The 24,406-nt window shown below is 36.3% G+C and overlaps 1 protein-coding gene across 2 annotated transcripts in view; it reads right to left on the bottom strand.

Annotated features, from left to right (window-relative positions):
* The window catches only part of Brd7-9 (Bromodomain containing 7/9), a 198,351-nt gene that overhangs the window by 87,313 nt on the left and 86,632 nt on the right, over positions 1 to 24,406 (bottom strand). For both annotated transcript variants that reach the window (XM_090392551.1, XM_090392560.1), the window contains exon 7: positions 18,199 to 18,331. In XM_090392551.1, coding sequence (XP_090248677.1) covers positions 18,199 to 18,331 — 133 coding nt within the window. The remainder of the gene's footprint in view (positions 1 to 18,198; positions 18,332 to 24,406) is intronic.

Below are 24,406 nucleotides of genomic sequence, written 5' to 3'. Positions count from 1 at the left end.
GGTGTCAATGGGGCATTATATCAAGCAATACTTAGTCTTTATTTGAGTTGTAAGTCAGCAGTTTGAATTGAAGGAAGTACAGGAAAATGGTTTAATATTAAATCTAGTGTGAGACAAGGATGTACATTATCCCCTCTGTTATTCATTATCTATATGGATCACATTATGAAGGAAAGTGGTATTAAACATGATATCAAAATTGGAGATGTTAATGTCACCTCTTTGCTTTATGCGGATGATGTTATACTTCTAAATAAATCCGCTACAAGTCTGCAAGATTCTCTGACTAAATTGAATAACTGTTGTAATAGATATGGTATGAAGGTCAGCAATAAAAAGACAAACACAATGAAAATAGGCAGAATCATTGAAAATGTCAACTGTATTGTGAATGGAAAACCTGTGGAACAAGTAAAACATTTCAGCTACTTAGGCACGATTTTTAGTGAAGATGGTAAATTAAATATAGAAATAGACAACAGAATCAGCAAAGCTGGTATGGTGGGAAGTCAATTAAATAAATTCATATGGAATAAGAGAGAAATTAGTCGGAACACTAAATTAGCTGTGTACAAGACAGCTAATGTTGTAAAATTGTTTAAACCAGTTTTAACTTATGGATCTGAGAGCTGGGTCAGAAGTAAAACACTTGACCAAAGACTAGAGACCACAGATATGAGACTCCTGAGAAAGATTAGAGGTGTGAACAGATGGCATCAATGGCAATATCATATTAAAAACGAGGATATTAGGAAAGAACTTGACATTGTCAGCATCCAGGAATGCGTTAGCAGAGCTAATCTCAGGTGGTATGGTCACTTAAACAGAATGGGTGAAGAAAGATTAGCAAAACAAGTGTTCTCTGCCAGGTTGGCAGCAAAACGACCCAGAGGAAGACCAAGATATAGGTGGATTGATACGGTACAAAGTGCCTTAGACGACAGAAATATAAGATCTGACAATGTTGGAGTCTTGACAAGTAACACACTGATTTGGAGGAAAATTGTAGATAACAAGTTAGTAATGATGTAATTTTTTTCATGTAGTACTATCATATCCTGTACACCCCTTGAGGGTATATAGCAGGAAATTGATGATGATGATGTTTAATCACTATGACATAACGACAGATTCAAATGAAGGGAAAGTCATAGAAGAATTTATAAACTTCCAAAACATTTCACATTGATCGGCATATTAATATTCCCCTAAATTTAGAGTAGCCTGGAAAAAGTTTATTCCCAGGCTTCTGTGCAACACTTGCAATTTTAATGTTAGAATTCTTTCAATTATCTATTTGCTGGTGAAGTGCTAGTTAACTGGTGCAGTTACAATCACTCTACTTTGAACAGCCAAATATAATATTTAAAAATTTTGGACCGCATTACTGCAAAAAGCAGAAGGAAAAATAACATTACGTAGCAGCTCAAAGTCCACAGCTGGCAAAACACTTAAACGTCTCAATAGTCACCTCATACTGGATACAAGAGCTCCTCTTTTATTAACTGTTGCACCTTCATGTCTTTATGTTAACTTTATTTCACTGTGAAGAGTCAAAAATAAGTATAAGTTTTACTTGTATGATTTGTGATGCACTAAAAAATGAGTACAAATTGAATCCAAAGGTAATTAATTAACTTGAAAGCAAAAAAAAAAACCTGGGAGGGTTAAATATTTGGAAGTAAATAACAATGAAAATATGATGAACTACAATACTGCTTTGCAGAATGACAAACATTGCTTCTAAATTTTATACTGTCATTTGATGGAGCTAAATAACTCAAAGTTATAATTTATGGGAGATATGTCCAAAAACAATGGGCTATGACAAAATATTTCTCTCTATGCTCTATCTTTCCCATTCTCATTACAACACTTTCCAAAATTTTGTTTTAAAAGCTGTTTTTTTTTTTGGTTTAACAATATGTCACTTCTCAAACACCCTGAAATAGTTTTTTTTTTTCAATTCTTTTTTTTTTTAAAGTATAAGTAGAGGAGCTAAAAAAAAGGAGCAAATAATTATTTTTTGAAGTATGACATAACAAGCAGAGAAAGGGTTTCACATCTAAGCATGAAAAAAAAAATCAGCACATATTACAAGGGTGGTTCCATAATTTTCTGGTCTGACTAACTTTTAGAGATGACAGAAAGAAAACAATTGCATCACTTTTCAACATAATCTCCCTTTACTTCAACATGCTTTTCACATCTCTGAATTAACATTTCTATGGTGTTGAAAAAATAGTCTATACTTGTGTCTGCAAAATGGCCTAAAACTGCATCTTTCACCTCATTGTCATCTGCAAATTTTCTTCCTCAAAGGTCTTTCTTCAGTTTCGAGAAGAGGTAGTAGTCACTGGGTACTAGATCTGGGATGTAGGGTGGGTGTTCAATCTCCTGGAAGCCACAGGACACTTGATAAAATCTGCCTGAGTGTACAGGGCTCATGGATTATGAATGCGGCTAAAATAGTAACAGCGCTTGTTGACGAGGGCAATCAATTAAAATATGAATGATAGTATGGTACCACAAAACTAATACAGAGATGTCATTATTTCTCAACAGGAATGAGTGTATGAGATGACTATGAGCCATGCAGAGCTGAGATAGAATAACTTCCTCTTTATGATTCTTGAATACACTAGACCAGGGGTCGACAAACTGCGGCTCGCGAGCCATGCGCGGCTCTTTGGGTACATACATATGGCTCTCAAGTAAAATTGAAAATGAAAATAAAACTATCTATCATAGTTTAATTTATATAATTTTTAAAGATTATACAGAGGAAGTGGAGGGGGATAGATGAGCAGATGGTAGGCAGGGCAGCCAAACAAAGTGACGAATTAGGATTAGGTTTTAGGGTGCCTCGTCATCTAAGGTCATTTGCAGAGCAACAAAGTGACTAATAAGTGATCGCACGTGTGTGTTAGCATTTCAACTCAACTGGCGGCTTGCTTTTATCTTTCAGTCTCGTGATTTCCGAAAAAATATATAAATACTGGGGTTAACTCAAAACACACTTTGTCCAAGTATTACTTAAAATGAGCCTTGGTTGAAAGAGGAAAATCTTCAACAATAAAAACCAATAAACAACAAGCAATTGGTTGAAATGTGGTCATGTGGATAACAGTGTTCACTTCAAATCTGACAAAACAGCAAGAGAGGGTGAAAGCAATAAAACCATATTGCTGTTGTTTGTTTCACCCCTCTTTTATTACTTGTCATTCTGCCGCTACAAATTAAAATAGCAGCAGAATGTTCATTCCATGAACTTTCTGATGCTATTTTTATTTTTTTTTAAGTATCCATTTTATTTCAATAATTTTTACTTACTTATTCAATTTTAATTTGTTTTGTTTGGATAATTAAAATATATAATTTATTTGGTTAATTTAAGTCTGCCTGTGGATCACCTGTCTCATCGTTGCGGACTACCTGTGGGCCACTTACTATAGGTTGAGAAACACTGCTATAGGGCAGTGGTAGCGAACCTGTGGCATGCCCGAGAATTTTGCTGGCATGTCAACGATGTACATATGATATCCTTTTATGCGCTTATAAATTATTCCCCTTTGTTTTTTAATTGTTACAATACGTACAAGTTAAATTTTGTTTTACAGGAGAGAGCAGCTATGAAGACATTAATTTGATTGGTGCAGTATTAACAAAAGATCATGTGACCCAAAGACAAATGGAACCGACAATTTTTGAGTTGAAATGCTAATTCTCTTCAACCGAATTCCATAACATCTACAACTATCATAACAACATTCACTATATATTTCTTAGTTTTAAGACATTCACGACAGGGTGTCGTTTATCGTTCCGACAGAACTTCTCATTATCGGCAGGTTTAACTCATACAAAGTTTCAACCCTGGTTGATTTTTATTGCCTTGTTTGTGTTTGAGCTGGAAGGGGAACTCGCGCAAGTATTATATGGCACATTTCAATTCGTGGTAGAATTTTATTTGAAGTTAGCCTTTGTGATCTGTCATAATGACATCGAGAATTTCAAATGCAGTCAAACAAACACTTATTTCATGTAATTGAAAAATTGGACAATAATTTTAGTTAGATACTGTGTTTCCAGTGCAACATATGGTTTTACTTGCCCATACAGTGTAATTTCTGTGAGAGGGGGGTACACGTGATTCATTAGTTAGGAGCCGTTTTTATTCCAGCTATGTCTAATTGCACTATTTGTTGAGAAATATATTACACAGACTGCAAAAGCCTCTGTATCTCATTCAGGGATACAATAAAACTATTTTTTTTCTTGCATCTACAGTATATAATGGTTGTTAGGGGAGAGCGTGTTGATTTTGGTGTGGGAGGAATATATGCAAAACAATTTAAAACCTTGGCTTTTTTCGTAAAGTGAAATCAGGAGTGCCAGTTATACGCGAGGGCAAGTTATATTCGACGGTAAGCGTTCGCTGACAAGTCGAAATCCTTCTGCTGCTTCTCCTGCTCCACTGACTTCTATGGTGAGTTAAAAATGCATAAATATTTTTCTCACTACACTAAAGAAAAAAAAAATACCTTTTTTTTTTCTTCTTTCAAATCATCATTAAAACCAATTTAATAATACAATAATCAATAATTTTATACTGAATAATATTATAAACTTTTGGTGATCAGAATGGGATATGTCAATGAAACTTACCACAAGTTAATTTAATAATGTTGGCCTGAGAAAACTACAATATTGTAGCATTAGTCCTGCGATTGATAACTAATTTAAATGCGTAATTTTATATTTGTCAACATGCCACACCGTATACACAAGTGTATTAATACTCTTTATGATTATACATTATTAATTTTCTCCTCGACATATACTTGTGAGTCATTATTTTCTGAAATGAATTTTATGAAAGACAGTTTAAGAAATAGAATGACTGATGAATCTCGTTCCGCATATGTATTACTAAAAATGACAAAATATGAACCTGATATAAAGTATTTGGGATCTAATGTACAACAGCAAAAATCTCATGAATAAATTGATAATAGGTTGATAATGATTTGTATACGACAATGTGTATGTCAAATTATGAGTTCATTTTTATGAAATTCTATGTTAATTTTTAAACTTCTCTCAATAAAATTCTGCAATTAATTTTGTATTAAATGTTAATTAATAATTCCAGATAATGATTAAATGCTATGTATACTGAGTCACAGTAAACAAAAGAAATTTCTTTGAAAACACAACGAAATATAGACAAACAAGAGAAAAATACACATAACGTGGAGCAAATTTTACGAGATGATTTGCTGCTCCATCAAACCATATTTATTCCTGCAATACTCTCTCTCTCTCTTCATAAGTTTTTTTTTAAATTATGCCATCATAAATTAACTTATTCATGTTTAGAATTTATAGAATCGTGCTATTCGCTCTACCCAGCAAATTATAGGACACACATATCACAAATGATAATTATTAATTATCCTTTACCATTAATGAAAGTGTTTCTACTCTCACTTATTTTTTCCTATTCTTACATGTCTTATAGATGATGGTTCACATTTTTCATCTTTTAGTATTTCAAATATACCAATCAAATATAGCATTCTCCTTCATTCTTGTTTTCTAATAAATCCTAAAACAGATTGTTCCCCCCACTCTACGGAGAAGTATTCAACGTTATCCTGCAATTAATTGCATTGGACCAATTAAGATGAACGCTGATGCGCTATGCCTGTTTCTTCTTCGTTGAGTAGTCTGCAAGACATGCTGTTTTATTGCAGCAATTAAACATGTGTTCCTCTTTTTGATTCATCTTTTTCTGATTTGTGGAGAATAACCAGTTAGTTAGTCATGTGTGTGTGCGTTACAGAGTGAAGTGTGAATTGTAATATAATGAAACAAATTTTAATAAAAAAATACATTTTTAAAAGGTAGGTGTAATTAATGTAATTTAATATTATTTTACTTGTTAGTTTTATGATTTTTTTTTTGGCTTTTAAACTAAAATAATTTAATTTAGGATTAATTAATTAGTTGCTTCTGAATAAAATATGTCGGTCAATTTTTTTATATATGAAATTGTGCTGAAATCTATTAATTCTGAATACCTTTTTATTCTCCCGAGAATTAAAAGATCATTAAAATCGATGCCAAATGACAACAATGTATTTATAGTTTACATGAACAAACAATTACATCAAAAAAAAAAGCTAAAAGAAATTTATTGATGTAATTATTTGTCTCCAAGCTTCCCCACCGTGGAAAATTTTCAGTGCACGCACGCCCATGCACATAGTCAAATTAATATGAAATTTGTAGCGCGGGTTGCATAATCCACATGACAGCACACCCAACCAAAATGAGCACGCGACACCACTGATATATATATACACAGTAATCCCTCGTTTAGTGCGATTAGTGAATTTCGATAACGAAATTCGATTAGTACACCTATATACATCTTAAAAATAAATGTTACAGATTTAAAAAATTTTCTATCTATACATTTTTTATGGCTGACTATTTTAAAAAATCACTCACCAGAATGAAATAATTTAGTTACTGATTTAAAACATTTTACAAAGTTATTTTTAATGGTATACTACCATGTACTCTATGTTCCAAATTTTTACGGTCAAAATTTATGTCATCTGCTAATTACGTAGCATTCTCCTGATCATATCTCGTACCTACTCTGCAATTATTTTCTTTACATTTTTTTTTTATTATTTTAAAGTATTTTCCCAATCTTTCATCACGAGTAAAAGAATTAGTGAGCAAAAAAGTGAAAGTGTGAAAATAATTCGAAAAGTAATCTCATTGGAAGAAAAACTTTTCTTCTGGTAACCTCACAAATATCACTAATTTCTGCACCATGGAAACAAGATCGTTATATATTCTTCTAATCATAGAATCACCATAAAAAAATTTCACCTTACTCTTCTTATTTTGCTTTATCACAAGTTCCTTTTTCTTACCTTGCACCTCTTCTTTCTCATTCATCTAATGTGTCCACAATTGTTTGAGTTCACACTCCTGCAAGGACTCCTCATAAGTGTGCTATTTCTTTCATGATATTCTCATTGTTCACCTCACCTAGCAATGTACTTTTGCAATCTTGCCAATACCAGCTTCCTGCTTATTGTCAACATTCTCAGCTCTGTTATCAAGAGTTTTGCTCATCCTACACAATTAGCACTCACTTTCTAAACATTTCCCACATATTCTCTCACCAGTTCCAAAACATAGAGAAATGTTTTGGAAAAATTTGGAAAATAAAGTAAAGATAATAATAACAGTAAGTCCCTGTTGGATTTCTGTTTAGGACACAGACTATTCTCTGCTAATTTACTGCAACATAAATATGTATAAATTCACTTGGAATGAACACCCAAGAAATAAGTCTTATTGAATGTGTTGTTCTTCAACAGTCATATCTTCATACTAGTTCAGGCTTTACCATGCATATGGAAAACAACGGAAATCTTCAAGTCAAATATTGGATTTTGATGGATAGCAGATAGCCATCCAATCAAAAAGCCTTTGATTTCCCTCCATGGCATGAATTTTTGCAAAAGACTAAGTAGTAGGCTGTTTTTGTGTACCTGAAAGATCCGTTCCTTTATGAGCAGGTGTTTTCACATGCAGGGAATGATTAAGCAAATGTTCACAATTTCCTTTACACAGTACTTTCATGAGGAACCTAAATAGGACTTTGGTCTGTTAAAATGAACTCTGTATATGAAATAATATGCATGTTGTAAAAACTCTGACATTTCTTGCTAACTGTACTTAATGGAATTTTTACATCCTTGTGACAAACAGTCACAAATCTCCCAGACTTATCAAAGTAAGTAAACCACAGATAAGCCTTTTAAACCTAGCTTTACAAGATTTAGTTTTATATAGAATCTGAGTTGCTAAAAAGTAAATTTCATTATCAGTGTCAAGAGGAATACTAGCAAGTTTCTATAAAATAGAATACAAGAATTTAATTGGGAGCATCTATGTTCCATGGTGCCTACCTTAATAAGAGATAGGACTTCCTTTCGCTGCAATCCTATGGGACATACTTTCTACAAGCATATGATAGTGATCAATGGGAATTTTGGACCATTCTTCTGTAGGCATGTAATGAGGTCCTGGACATCAGGATGATCAATAGGGGTTGAGATTAAGGCACTGTTGAGGCCAGTCAAGTACGACTGTCCACAAACCATGCAGTTACAGTAGCAGCCTTATGACAAGGTACACTGTCTTGCTGAATGAGACAATGGTCAGTTCTGTAGAAATGTCATAAAGCAGAAAGAATCACATTGTCCAGAATGTTCAAATACCTCTTGGAATTCATATACTTCAGGCAAGAGATGTTCATCGGGCATCTGTCACATCCACACCTGTAGGGTGTGGCATGATTCGTCGCCCTGTTACACAGTTTTCCTGGAGTGAGGAGAGGACACACAGTGTGTCCTCTCCTCACTCCAATTAATGCTACCATAGTTGAAATCTCCCATAATAATTATCCTCCTTCCACTAATTTCTTCTAGTTGCTTGTGCATACTATCTCCACCATCTTTTCCATTACCTGGTCTACAGCAGCACCCAATTGTATATTTTGTTCTGCTAGCCACAATCTCACACCAAATGGCCTCAAATGTGCTCTTTTCAATATCGTGCAATTCAACTTCTATTCTCCTTGGCTGCAGCTCATCAGCTATCATCAGCAATACTCCTCCCCCCATTTTATTCTCCCTGTCAGTCCTGAACACACTATACCCATCACATTCAATCCCACTGGCTATATTATCTACAGTCAGCCATGTTTCACTAATGTCAACAACCTGTGGTCTGGAAGTGCCAACCAAGGCCAAAAATTCTTCCTTCTTGTTCCTAATACTCATAGCATTAGTGTACACGAATTGCAGACCCCCGTTAGCCCCATCCCTACCTTGATGTCTTATACTAACTATCCCATTCTGATTTGTTGTCCTTATTCGTTCAGGCATATTATACTCATTCATACACTCAACTGCCTCCCTAAGGTCTGCATATCTACCCCCCCCTTAATAAATCTAGTTTCCCTGATTCTGCACATCCACTTCATTCAACAACACTTTTTCAAGTCTCCTTACACAGAATCCATTCAAATGCAAGCCATCCATCTTATGTAGATCTTTTCGCCCATCGAACTCACTCCACACGTCCACAAATTCCACACCACTTGTCATGCATAACCCACACATAAAGTAATTTGCAATTATGGCCCTCTTTCTAAACACTTCACTGTCATACTGTAGAAAAAGACTAATCATCCTAACTTTCTCACTCTTTTCTTTTGCTACCTCAAACAATTCATTCAGGTCCTCTATTATTTCCATTTTATCTCCTTTCAAATCATTCGTACCTGCCACAACTATCATTTCTTTCACCCTTTCCTTTTGCTCTCTAATAGACTTACGTCCTTGATGGTCACACCAGGTTGGTACGATTTTGTCAAATCCTCTACTAACACACCGCGTACCAACGAATCTCCATACAGCACTTGCTCCTTCATTTTGTTTACGTTCACAAACATATTCTTATTTTTCCTATCATACTTTTTATTATTGGCTGGTACACTCGGTAGACATTTGTGCATACGCTTTAGCTGCCGCTTTGCCCTATGTATCGCTCCACTCAATAACGCGATCTCACTCATTGCATCTATCTCATCTTTTTTATTATCTGTTAAACCATTAATACCATCATTCATACTTTCTACATTCACGCCCTCACAGTTCTCTGGTACAACCTCGCAATTTCTTATCATATCGCTATTTTCTTCATTCTGAAATTTAACAAAAATATCACACTCACGACCTGAAATACACTTTAATTCCTCATTTTCCTTACATTTTCTACACACATTCATTCCATTATCATCATCTAATCATACTCCAACCGCTCTACGCAAAGCGCACATTTCGTAAATAGTACACTGAATAATCTTCTTTATATTACAGTTATTGAACAAAGATGGCGACCATTATTACCAGCCGCCATTTTCCTTCTTACAGGAGCCATGTGCTCGCTTCTATCGTATTTTATCAAATTAATAATTGAGACACCAAAAACACACAAACAGACACACTAAGATACGCAAAGCAAACAAAACTTGTCAATAATACAAAAATATTATTGACAAGCAAAATTGTCAATAATAACTTAAAATAACACTTATCTTATCAGGAGCTCTCAACAAACACAGAGGTTATTATACTCAATTGGTGCATTTTCGATTAATGTGCCTGTTTTAAAGAACACATTAGGCACACTAATCAAGGGATTGCTGTATGTATATATATATATATATAATATTGGTTTTATTATATTTATTATGGTCGCGATTTACCACGCCGTGTTTTATTTCACGTGCAACTGTTACAATAAAACGTGTTACTGGTGAGATTTATTTTTATTATATTTTTGAATTATTGTCATTTATTATTTTGAATAATCATTTAGTTCTTTTTATTTTCTTTTTATATAATGTATTTATATAACGTATTAAATAAAATATATTGTTTAGGGTGCTTTTCAACATGGCTACGAAGAAAAAAAACTAAGAAAAACAACAGATGAGCATTGTGGCTTTAAAACTGAATGGACTGAATCTTTCGGTTTCATCTCGAACTCAGATGGCCTTCCAACCTGTCTTATTTGCCAAGAAAAACTGGCGCACAACAAAAAGTCAAATTTGGAGAGACACTTCACAACAAAACATGCCACATTTGCCAGAAAATATCCTGTCGGTGACACAAGAAAGAGAGCAGTTGAAGAACTTGAGAAAAATGTTGAAAAATCAAGTTCTGTATTTAATTATTGGAGAGAGAGTCTGCCAATGATGTTAATATTGCAAGCTTCGTAGTGAGTCAGGAGATCGCTAAGAGAGGAAAACCATTCACAGATGATGAATACATAAAATGTTGCTTTGTTAATGCATCTGAAGAACTTTTCGGGATTTCATAAACAAAGCAGAGATTTTAAATAAAATTAAAAACATACCGTTGTCTGCCAAAGCAGTAGCAGATAGGACAGTCACAATGTCCTCAAATATGACCAACCAAGAAGTCTAAGACGTTAAATTAGCTTCAGTTTTATCAATTGCGGTAGATGAGTCTTGCGACATCAAGGACACAGCCCAAGTTTCCCTTTTTGTGCAGTATGTATTATCTGAGGGTCCGAGAGAAGAACTTCTCGGATTATTGCCGCTCAAGGGCCAAATGCGTGGAGAGGACATAGCAAATGTTGTCCTTGAATGCATGGAAAAAAATCATATCCCACTCAATAAAATTGTGTCAACTGCAACCGATGGTGCAAAAAGGTATGATGGGAGCGAAAAAGGGTTTTGTTTCAATTTTAAAAGGAAAAATTAATCATGAAGTGATTATTTTCCATTGTGTACTCCACCAGGAAGCACTTTGTGCACAAACATTTACAGAAGAAATTGGTAAAATTATGGAATTGGTAATTAAGATTACCAACACCATTGTAGCAAGGGGGACTTAACCATCGACAATTTAAAGAGTCGCTAAGTGAAATGGAGAGATAGTATTCAGATCTTCTCCAGTACAAGAGAGTTCAATGGCTTTCTAGAGGCGACATGTTAAAGCGTTTTGCATCTTGCATAAATGAAATCAAACTATTCCTCGATAACAAAGATGTTCAATATCCAGAATTAACAGATCAGTGGTTGCAAAAATTGTACTTTATGGTGGACGTTACATCACAACTGAATCAGCTCAATCGTAAATTACAAGGCAATGGAAATACTGCTTTTTCAATGCTAGAGGAAGTTATTTCGTTTGAAAAGAAATTGATTCTGTTTGCTGAAGATGTAGACAGGGGAACTTGAGTTCATTTCCCAAACTTGTCTCAATATCGCCAAGAAAACAATGCCATCATTAACAAAGATTATTTCAAGACAGCAGTTTTAAACATGAGAGAATCTTTTCTTCAAAAGTATCAGGAAGAATTCAGAAATAATAAAGCGACTCTAGCTTTTATTACAAATCCTCTCAATGCCAATGTGAAGGAATTAAATTTTTCTCCGTTTGATATCGACATACCTACCGTATATTATCGTGTATAATGCGATCCACGTATAATGCGAACTAGAAATTTTGTTTGAAAACTAGCCCTAAAATGCCATGTCCACGTATAATGCGATCTGTTAATCTTGTTCCATAACATTTTAAATAATACAATACGAATTAACGAAAGAAATATTTATTTTAAAACAAAATGTCAAAATCCTTTAAATTCTTCTTCATCTTTTGAGTCATCAAACATTTCATTTACAAATTCATCTGTAGGGATTGCGTCATCAGTGTAGCAATTGTCGTCATTGTTTTCATAATCTCCATTTTGTTGTGCATCATCCTCGCTTTTGTATATGACGTGATCTTCGGATACATCCATTGAATTACTTATTCCACATTTAAGAAATGAGCATTGAATCATTTCAGATGGTATCGAATCCCATGCTTCTTTAACCCAGCTGGTGACTAGGGTGATCTCAGGCTTCTGAAAATTCCCACCCTTTGTCATCTTCACCAAACCAGATGACATCCATTCTCTCCATTTTTCACGTAAGTGATCTTTAAATGGCTTATTCAAGCTGACATCAATTGGCTGCAAAACGGAAGTTAGACCACCTGGTATGACTGCTAGGTCTGTACATAGCTCACGTGCTTTCTCTTTGCTTGACTCTGTTAAATGCGCCCAGAACATATCCAAGACTGCTTTGTTGACGTAATAAGCTACCTGGACGTATGTTCCATACTTGATCCAGCCACAATTGTACACCTTCTTCATCCATCCAACCTTTCTGATTGGCGCGAACAATTACACCTGGTGGAAATTTCATATGCTTCGGAATTTTCTTCCTTTTAAATATCACTGTTGGCTTCTTCAAAATTTTTCGATTCTTCAAAATTTGAGTCATCAGAATAGAATTCAAGGAGAACCAGCCTACCAGTCCGGAACTCGGGGGGGTTGGGTGCCTTATGTGCCGGAATCCCCCTTTCGAGTCATCAGAATTCAAGGAGAACCCCGGCCTACCAGTCTGGAACTTGGGAGGGGGGACATAGGTGTCAGGGGAGGAACAACCCCTAGTATTGTAAGAAATTTACTATAATATTACTTTAAATTTTCCTTATTTGTAAAAAATATTTATGACTCTCGAGTAATTCTTAAATTGTTGTGAGAGGGACAGATTTGGCTCTTCCGTCTCAAAAGTTTGCCGACCCCTGGACTAGACTGTCACAAACTGATTTCAGGATCGATTTGATGGAGCTTATTGTTGGTCTCTCTATTCCATGATGTCTTTTACTGGAATAAAAGTTTGCGTCTGATGATCTGCCAAAAATTGGTGTATGGGACAGAAAGATGGTGAAAACTTCTGAGACAAGCTGAGCTAGCTGCAGTCTCATTTCCCTTAATTCCAATGTGGTTTTGAGCCCAACAGAAGTGTATTTCCAAGTGTAGCTTCCATAACAGAGAGGACAAGCTGAATATAAGAAAGACCCAGATGTTTCTTCAACTCTAGACACACCTCATTGCCTTGTAAAAAAAATTCTTGAATCTGTATATATATAATGCAGCTTTGATAGTGCTGCAGTCTTATGTAGTTTAAAGTAAGCTCTATCATATATAACTCAATTAACTCAATAGTGAAGTTGTCAAATTCCACTGGAATATCGACAGATCATCTGATTATGAGTCATGTGTATTAAAAAAAAAAAGAGTATTCCATTCAATGTACTTGAAAGAGCTGCTGGCAGACAACGGGAGGGATGGATGACTTGGGTAGCCTGAAGGCAGAAAAGTGTGGTGTATGAATGCCACAGTGGTAGTGTTAGTGGCATCTGTGCCATGCTAAGTCATGTTTTCTACCCTGATATCTAAAGCTTGTAAGAGAGTTTTTGTTCACAAAATGAACGGTCTTATGACAGTATGATAAGTGGGCCAAGATTTTATTTTCATAGCATGTGTCTTGCTTGGTCTTGGAATATATGCAAAAGATATTCCAAGCTTTCTTTGAGATTCCTTGGCTGCTATGCAATCAACATTCCGCCTGCATAGGGAAAAATGAAACCGAGCTAGATGTTTCAGGAATTGCAGCTGTGGCAGCTTGTGTAATACACTGTTATGATATAGTGCATCACTGATAGGAGATTAGCTGACTTTGGCAGAATCAAATTCTGCTAATGATGAGAAGGTGAATCAGTCAGCTTGCTCAATTTTTCCATTGTGATATTCATGATGCAGTGCACTGTTGCCCATGCAAAGGTGGATATCATGGGGAAACAAACGATAACTCCTGAATAAGCTGTCATTAGTTTCTCACTTTGAACAGTGAGAGGAAGGAGGGTGAGGAGACAGTCAAGTCAATAGCATTGAATGTTCAGGTAGAAAGGTTTTACTTCCTGTGTTTAGGAGGGAGAGATTGTTGTTGTTGTTGAGCACATGCTCTGCAACTCTTCCTCTGCTGTTTGTTTGGCACTACTCCATAGAATGTTATGTCCGTTTAAACCTCTATTAAAAGTAAAGGGGGATGGTAACTGCAATATGACATCATTAAGGTCATCCTGAGAGTCAGATGGTAACTGTCTCTATGTTAGCATTAAGTAGGACTTATTGGAAGGGGGGAGGGATGGTTGCCTGCTAGGATAGCGAGTGCTCCTTGTGTAGGTCTATCACCTGTCCTGTCCTTATGAATTACGTTTTTTAATAACAGACTGTCACAGGGCTTCAGATATGTTTCCTGCAGGTAGAAGCATCTGGCTTATACAGGTATTAATCAGTTTACACTGCTTCAATCTATGCCTCTCATAGATAATGAGTGGAAGGTTGTTGAGTCATGACTCTGCCTGACTTCCTAGATAGAGACAGTCAGGATATTGTAATAAACTATAATATTAAACAATTAAACTATAGCCTAAAATTTATATAAATGGGCAAAAAATGGAATATAAAATGTGATGAGAAAAAGCAAATTATATTAACCATGGACTAAGAACTGCATGTGAACTGACAAACATGCACTGGTGTCTAGACAACAGGATGCCGAAAAGTTAAATCTGACTGGTCCTATTCCCACCCTTGACAGCTACTCCTACTCTCAGATTTGCAAGAACACAACACTGCCTTGCATGAATAACAGAGGATGGGACAGAGATAGCCAAGGAAATAGGAGACTAGGTAATGTAGAAGAGCTTTCAATGGAAGATTTAGAAGAGCTAGCTGAACGACTGTCCAAAGAAGACATGGAGGAAAAAAGTGGACTCTGTAATGCCGGTTAGGACACTAACAGTGGAATCAATGCAAGGCTATTGCTGTTGGGAGAATAAGGGATGTGAGATCTTCTGTAGTAACGATGCTAACTGGGAGCAGACCCAACTGTTAAGAGAGAAATGGAGTCAGTTCTACAGCCATACTATAACTTATCAGAAAAGAAGAAAGCCAAACAGACATGTATTGTACTCCATTGTTTTTAAAGCAGTAAATTTTCTTTCTGTATCTTAAACATTATACAATTTTCAATAAACAAATTTCAAAAAATAAAACATTTTTCAAGCATTTTGTGTTGATTACTAAATATCTTGGAATGAAACGTAATGTATTTACATATGTTCCCATTATATTTTTGCTTCAATTTATGCCGGAAATTTCAGGAACCTAACCCCCAGCATAAAGTGATGCATAACTGTACTTCTGCAAGAGAGCCTTAATGTTAATGTTTTGATGGAATGACCCATGACAATTCAATTGTAGAAATGTTTTCATTTTTCTTTTTTGCTGGTATCATTGTTTTCATTAGTCTTGTTTTTTTTTCCTTTTTGGAGAATTTTGATGGCTAGTGACCATCATTTCTTCTTCATCAGGAAAAATATCCAAGCTGTCATCAAAATGGATTCCATTTAGGTCACTAGGTATATTAATTGTTTTATCTTCTTGTGGGAGAACAGATGTGTCCATGCCATCTATTAAGGGATCTTGAGGCTTATCTTTGATCCTCTGTTATATTTTTAATAAGTGGATTTTCATGTAGTGGAACCATTTTGGGTAATGTCCTCAGAAGTGAGACCGTATTGATTATTCTCTTTGATTCGTTCTAAAGTTTCTGTGAAAAAGTCATACTGTTCAGAAATGTCATAGTCGTGATTAAAGTGGGATCGACATATGGGTTAGGGTTGAGGTTAATACTTTCTTTAAAAGTTGCCTTCTTGTGAAGGTTTACCAGATGTTGTTGCTACTTTTGTAGTACTGCTACCTCTTCACCTCTTAATAAGTGATGCATTGTATAGTTTTTTTCATTTTTTGGATCTTGTTTTCATCCGTCCACCTTTGGCATGCTTGGGAGATACTTTCACCTGAGGGCATTTCAGTGTTTTGTTCTTACAGTCATTGTTCTCAGAATCTTTACTTCCCTATCAGGCACAGCCATAACAGGCAGTTTGAGAATGACCATAATCCTGACATTTAAAGCAGCGAAAAGGGTTCAGGATATATGGTCTTACTGGATAGCTGAGATAACCTGCTTTGTGGTTTTGGTGTGATGAAAGTAACGATGATGTTCCCTGGTGGAAACCAGAGGCCCATCCCTAATTATGAGGATTCTCCTTATGGCTGTCACTTCTTGGTCCTTCAGTTTGGGACAAATCTCACATGAATATTGAGATCCCACTCTGATATTATTTCCTCTGGAAAAGTTTAATATTTTGTTGGGGTAACCATAATTGGTGATTCACCAACAGATGTTGCATCAAGTATTTTTTCCGACTGTGTTGTGTAAATTGTTTCTAAAATGGTTGGGGCTTGTTAAGGAGCCCCCTCATAAACAAGAGGATGAAAAATTATTCATTTTTCCAGAGCTCTCCATCCACCATGGATGCCCACTCTTTAGCAAGAAATGGCCATGCTCAAGAGTGGATCACCAAGTCTATCTTCTATGCTATTGCACCACAGCAATGCTTAGGCATTGTCCCTTGACCATGGGGAAGGAGACTTACTGAATGCACATCAACTTATATTAACATTTGCAGGCAAGCTAACTAATCAAATGATCCCAGCCAAGCAATCTAGGATCACCCATCTCGCTGAAGCAGAGAAAAAGTAGCATGAAACTACTTTTGTCTGAGCATCTGGATCCTTTTCCCCCCCCCTTCCAGATGCTCAGAGGTTCCACCACAAGGTAAACACAGCAGCAAGGTAATGAATAAGTTGATGAAGGTCTGGAAAATAGGACAGTAATAGGACTCAAGAGAAATAAAGCAAAGATTATGGGAAGAAAAGTATTGAAAAAGAATACGAATGAAAAAGGGCCAGTACCATCATTGGGAGGTCCCCTCCACCACGAGCAGGTATCCCATGAAGGGGACTCTACTTGAAACTGCTTGCCATTCACTTTCCTGTTTAATGTCGAATACTAATATCTTGTAGTTATTTTGAATAATCACATCTGTTTTTGTATCATCAATCATGTCATAGTTGTACTTCACAAATTGTCCAATTGCATTTTTTTTTCTATTGATACGTATGTTGATGTTGCCTATCTTGAACTCTGCTGTTGTTGAGCTGCTCCAGTATTTCACTTTTCATTCCAATTTCCTTATAAAAACAGTAGAGACATTGTTTAAATGGGCACTGCCAAAGTGCCCAAAGTATGATGTTTCATCTTGTTGTATATCACTGACTTGTAGTTAACATAATACAAAATACAATTTGGTCAGATAAAAACTGCCAGCCCATGCTCATTGATTCAGTATCCAGTTAGACAATTACTGACACGGTGACAACAATAAGGTGAGGTTAAGATATTAGGTTAGAAGTCCCATTTGATTCTTTGCTTTTTGTGAAAGGCTATGTGGAGATCTCTCGATTGCTTAGTTTTTATCCTTAAGGGACCCTTTATTTCAGAAAGTTTATATCAGTAACTGCAGAAAATGACATTAAACTAGTCATTTTCTGCAGTTACTGGTAAATATACACAAACAGCATTATTCTGCAAGATACTGACAGTTAAAAATTATTAAAACATATTTTACTATATGATTGCAAAATATTGTTTTCAGTGAATGATTTGACAAAAAGAATACATAGAAAAATAATTTCACAAAAATGAATTCAGCAGTTAAACTCTCATGAAAGAATATGCGTAAGGTATACATTTCATACCTTGCTATTGGGACGCCGTAACGTAAGACGATGAGCAGCAGCTTTAGCAGCTTTCTGGGCTTGTGCTAATATTTCTTCAGGTGTCATATCATCATCCTGAGAATCAACATCATTCTGATTCTGATTCCAGCTACTATAACAAAAAAAAAAAAATAATAATAATAATAATAAAATAAATAAAATAAAATAAATTAATAATAAATAAATAAAACAAAATAAAATAAAAGACATAAATATGAGAGGGGACTGAAAAGTTCTTATAAACACCTCAATTGAGGTTCTACCCCAATTCCTTCATGCTGGTATGTAAGAGTGTATAGTTGAAGTATGGTTGATGGTGTATGAACCAGATTATTTATGTTATCTCTAGAGCTCATAAGAGAGTAGTTATCTGCAATTCAGAGGGTTCTATGGCAGTTTGTCAAATGGATCCTTTCCATTTGACAAATGTTGTACAGATTCTTCCATTGTGGATAAAAATAGCTGGCTACGTGGGGTATACTAGCAAGGATTTTATTTTCATTGTGTATAACACAATGAAAATGTTATTGACAAAGGTGGTTCAAAGCACAATGTACAGAAGGTGAAGTGCAAAATGCTCCAGTGGCAATTCTGATGGCTTGATGGTGAATGGGATCTAGCCATTGCAGCATACTCTCATTAGCAGAAGCATAGACATGACTGCCCAAGTTGAAGTTCTAAGTTAGGACGAAGACCACATCTGTGCAAACGTGCACGCAAACTGTCTTCTGCTGAGAAAATCTTGAAAGTACCCATTTCAAGAGATGGTCAATAGCTTCCTGCAGCTGTCTTTCTATGACCCTCACATTACATGAATGATAGAAGATGGTGAATGAAGTCAACCACATATAGGGCATAACTTACTGTTGAGAGAAGTTCCTCTGTCATCATGTTGAACTTGACCGAAAAAAACACATCATCAAATTCCTGCCATATATCCTCAAGGGGGGGGGGGGGATACAGGATATGATAGTACTACATGAAAATTTTAGATCATTACTAGCTTCCTATCTACAATTTTCCTCCAAATAAGTCTGTTACCTGTCAAGAAGAAAACATTATCAAATCTTATATTTCTATCTTCTAAGGCACTTTTTTATTGTATCAATCCACCTATATCTTGGTCTTCCTCTGGGTCTTTTTCCTGCCAACCTGGCAGAGAACACTTGTTTTGCTAATCTTTCCTCTCCCATTTTGTTTAGGTGACCATACTACCTGAAATTAACTCTGCTAAAGCATTCTGGATGCTGACAATGTCAAGTTCTTTCCTAATATCCTCGTTTTTAATATGATATATTGCCATTGATGCCATCTGCTCATGCCCCTAATCTTTGGTCAAGTGTTTTTCTTCTAACCCAGCTCTCAGATCCATAAGTTAAAATTGGCTTAAATACTGTCATGTATACAGCTAATGTAGTGTTTTGGCTAATTTCTCTCTTATTCCATATAAATTTATTCAGGTGCCTTTCTACCATACCAGCTTTGTTGATTCTGTTGTCTATTTCCACTAAAAATCGTGCCTAAGTAGCTGAGATGTGGTTGGTTGGCCATGGTTGGCACTTCCAGACCACAGGTTATTGGTATTAGTGAAACATGGCTGACTGTAGATGATATAGCTAGTGGGATTGAATGTGATGGGTATAGTGTGTTCAGGAATGACAGAGAGAATAAAATGGGGGGAGGAGTATTGTTGATGATAGCTGATGAGCTACAGCCAAGGAGAATAGAAGTTGAATTGCAGGATAGAGAAAAGAGCACATTTGAGGCTATTTGGTGTGAGCTTGTGGCTAGCAGAACTAAATATACAATTGGGTGCTGCTATAGACCAGGTGATGGAAAAGATGGAGGTGACAGTATGCACAAGCAACTAGAAGAAATGAGTGGAAGGAGGGTGATTATTATGGGAGATTTCAACTACGGTTGCATTGATTGGAGTGAGGAGAGGAAACACGGGAGGAAGGAATTGGATTTTATGCGGTTATTAAGGGATAACTATCTGCGACAGCATGTAATGGAAAATACTAGGGGTCAGAGAGTGCTTGACCTAGTAATTACATCTGAGGATTTGGCTGTAACGAATATGACCACATTGCCACCAATCGGTGAGAGTGATCATAGGGTCTTGACTTGGGAGGTGGCTAAAGGTGTAGAATTTTCAATTAAGACAGAGTACATGTGGAATTATTGGGCTGGAAAGTATGACAAGCTTAGGAGTTTGATTGGCTCAGTGCCATGGCATGTACAACTGCAAGGACTAGAAGTTGATAGTGCATGGGAGGTAGTTAAGAAGTGCTTGCATGAAGCAATGGCTGACTGTATACCTAGAGTCCGAATAATAAATCAAGTAGGGGTTAAATGGATGAATAACACCATTAAGCTTGAGCTGCAAAAAAAAGAAACAACTATGGAGGGAATTTAAGGAGAAAGGTGACCGGCAGGCACATGAACGGTATAAAGCGCAGGCCAGAAAGGTGACGAGAATGGTAAGAAAAGCAAAAAAGGATTACGAAAGAACATTGGCCATGCAGGCTAAAGAGAATCCTAAACAGTTTTTTAGATATGTAGCAAGTAAAAGGAAAAATGTACATGGCAGAATGATTTTAAAGAATGCCGATGGTAGGGAGGTAACTGAATCAGTTGAGATAGCCGAGTTACTGAGTGAGCACTTTGCAAGAATATTTCATCCAGGTGGTGACATTGCAGAAACTAATAAACTAGTAGATTATAGGGGAATTGTGGTGAATGAAGTGGAGGTGAGTAGTCTATTGCATAACCTAAATGTCAATACATCTGTGGGATTGGATGGTATACCAGCTCGTGTAGTACGAGAAGCAGCTAAAGAATTGTCAGTACCCTTGACCATTTTGTTTAATTTGAGTCTCGGGTCTGGGTTAGTCCCGAGCGGGTGGAAGGAGGGGAAAATAGTTCCACTGCATAAAGGTGGTTCCAAGACTGCTGTTGTAAATTACTGACCGATTAGCATATCAGGAATCATTGTCAAGGTCTTAGAGAAATTAGTCAAGAAAAGAATACAGGATTGGATAGATGAAAATGGGACATTGTATGGGGGACAACATGGTTTTGTGAAGGGTAGATCATGCCTCAGTAACTTGCTCACGTTTTATAACACAGTGACGGCTGAACTGGATAGGGGTAATGGGTTTACAGTGATACTACTGGACCTTGCCAAGGCCTTTGACAGGATACCACATCGAACCCTAATCAGTAAACTGGAGCAGATGGGGATAGATATAGGGTTGGTAAGATGGATAGGAGGGTGGTTGAAGGAGAGATACCAGAGAGTGGTTTATTCAGGAGTGGAGTCAAAAAGACGTCTTGTGACCAGTGGAGTGCCGCAGGGCTCTGTTCTTGGACCACTGCTTTTCAATTTGTTCATCAATGATATTGGAAAGGATTTGAGAGGAAGTGTTCACTTGTTTGCTGATGATGCAAAGTTGGGTAGAGCAATTGTGAGTGCACAGGATGTCAAAATTTTACAGGATGATTTGGATAGTTTGGAGAACTGGGCTAGGAAAAATGGATGTCAGTTTAATGTGGCAAAGTGTAAGGTTATGCACTTTGGGGTGAAAAGAATAGCAGCAGTATATCGCATTGGTGGAATCGTACTCCAGGAGATTGATGAGGCCAGGGATTTGGGAGTGCTGGTGGATAGGGAGTTGAAGTTTAGGGGGCACATTGCAAAAGTGACTAAAACAGCTCACCAAATCACTTGGCTTATGAAAAATACTTTAACATGCAGAGACAAACAAGTTGTTGTTCCTGTATCGAGCCTTGATAAGACCCCATCTGGACTTCTGTGCCCAGTTATGGGCACCAGGGTTTCTTCGTGATGGGGAGGAAGTGGAGAGGGTCCAGAGACGAGTGACCAAGATGATAGCAGGTCTGTGGAATGAACCTTATGAGAATAGGTTGAAGATTTGTGGGTTGCAGAAATTGGACGATAGGCGAAGGAGGAGTGATATGATTGAGACATTCAAATTACTGAAGGGTTTTTATAAGATTGATCCAGAAGATATTTTTGAAAATATGACTGGTGGTGGGAGGACTAGGAGCCATGCATGGAAGCTGGGCAAGAGCGTGTTTGACAAGGGTGTTAGAGCTAGGTTTTTTACTTGGAGAGTGGTGAATGAGTGGAATAGGCTTCCAGAGTCTGTTGTGGGTGCTACGACCGTGAATGAGTTCAAGGCAAGATATGATAGCTACTGAGTGAATATTGAATAGTTGTTCCAGACATGATGTTAGGGCCTCCCTCGATGAGTCTGTCAACTCCTTGGAGTTTCCCGGAACAATAATAATAATAATAATAATAATGTTTTACTTGTTCTATAGGATCTCCATTCAAAACGCAGTTGATATTTTCAATGCTTCTGTCTATTTTCATTGTCTTTGTCTTGTTATTGCTGACCTACATACCATATCTATTACAACAGTTATTCAATTTAGTCAGGGAATCTTGGACTTGTAGGTAGCGGATTTATTTAGAAGTATAACATCATCCATATAAAGCAAAGTGCTGAGATTAACATATCCAATTTTGATATCATGTTTAATACCACTTTCCTTCATAATGCGATCCATATAGATAATGAATTAAATGCCAAAAGCCTAACTTGGGGCTCCCCACAACTAGATCAGAAAGGAGCACAAATAGAAGATATAACTGATTATCTAAACCATGAGATCATAAACAACAGGCACAGAATCAGCATTAGACATCACAGCAGCAGATTATGAAACTGAGAGTCTTACCCAGTGGAAATACTAAAGAATGCCATCAGTAATCATTGACCTATTATCACAACCATTAATTTGCAGCTAGACCACAAACCCCAGACAAAGAGATCTGGGAACTTCAGAAAAGCAAATTGGCCTAAACACACACAACTATTAGAAACATATTGCACTGGCACACCCACTAGTAAAGAACTTGATCAGCAACTACTAGAACTAACTAACAACAAACAGAAAGCTGCAAAATATTCAATTCCCAGAGGTCTCAGGAAAAACAATTGGGTTCCATTTTGGAAAGATCACAATATCAGTACTATTATCACTGAAAGAGATATTATTAACAAACAGTTAAAACAAAATAATACAGAAGACAACAGAAAGAAGTTAATAGAATGAACTTAAAATATAATCAGATTATTAAACACTTCCGGATACTGATGACTCTTCAAACACAGCCTCCTCAGGAACTAATACAGCAACAAACAAACAAACAAACAGATGGCAAATTTACTAGCCACACATTACTCTAATGCAAGCAAGCTGCAATACAACAAAGAAGACAAAAAGTGCAGGAAAATTGCAAAACAACTGCTAATACAATCCGGAACCTATCCCTCTGAAGACATATTTACTTCAGAACCTCACAATGACAGAATTAGAAACAGCAATTAGTCAAATTGACCCTGACAAATCACCAGGAATTGATCTTATCTTTGGACATAAAATTCAAAACATGGGAAAAATAGCCAAAAACTACCTTCTGAAGATATTTAACACCTCTTGGAATGCAGGTAAACTACCAAAAATCTGGTAAACATCAGTCATTATATCCTTACTAAAACCTAAGAAAAACCCTAGTGACTGTAACAGCTACAGACAAATAGCTTTGATTAGCACACTCTATAAACTAAACGAAAGAATAACACATACCGCATTTATGAATTGGCTCTTAGAAAATAACAAGCTCAACTTCTACCAAACCGCATACAGGTATCAACACAGTACAGAAGATCAATTATTTTATCTTTGTCAATCAGTCGTAGATGACTTTCAAGAAAACCATCAAAGAAGACAACAGCAATATTCTTGGATCTCACAGCTGCCTACGATTGCGCCTGGAGACAAAAGTTAATAAATATTGCATACGATACTGGAATAAGGGGGAATGCATTAATTTGGATTTCGTATTTCATGAAAGGAAGAAAAACGAAAGTAAAAGTTAATGGAATTTATTCTAGCATGCATCGAACTTGGACTGAAATCCCACAAGGTTCTGTTTTAAGCCCACTCCTATTTCTCATCTATATATATATCCATCCTCACATAATAAATAGCATGCTATGCAGATGATATAGCAATCTGGCACACAAGCAGTAATCCTCAACAATCTGAAAGTCCTAAATAATTCAATAAAAGGCTTAGAAAGATAGGCAAA

The sequence above is a fragment of the Typopeltis vanoorti genome, chromosome 1 (genome assembly GCF_054136105.1).
Source record: "Typopeltis vanoorti isolate ZY-2024b chromosome 1, IOZ_Tvanoo_1.0, whole genome shotgun sequence".
In the NCBI taxonomy this organism is placed as follows: domain Eukaryota; kingdom Metazoa; phylum Arthropoda; class Arachnida; order Uropygi; family Thelyphonidae; genus Typopeltis; species Typopeltis vanoorti.
Note: the sequence above shows the minus strand (reverse complement) of the source record. Positions and strands in the feature narration are given on the sequence as shown.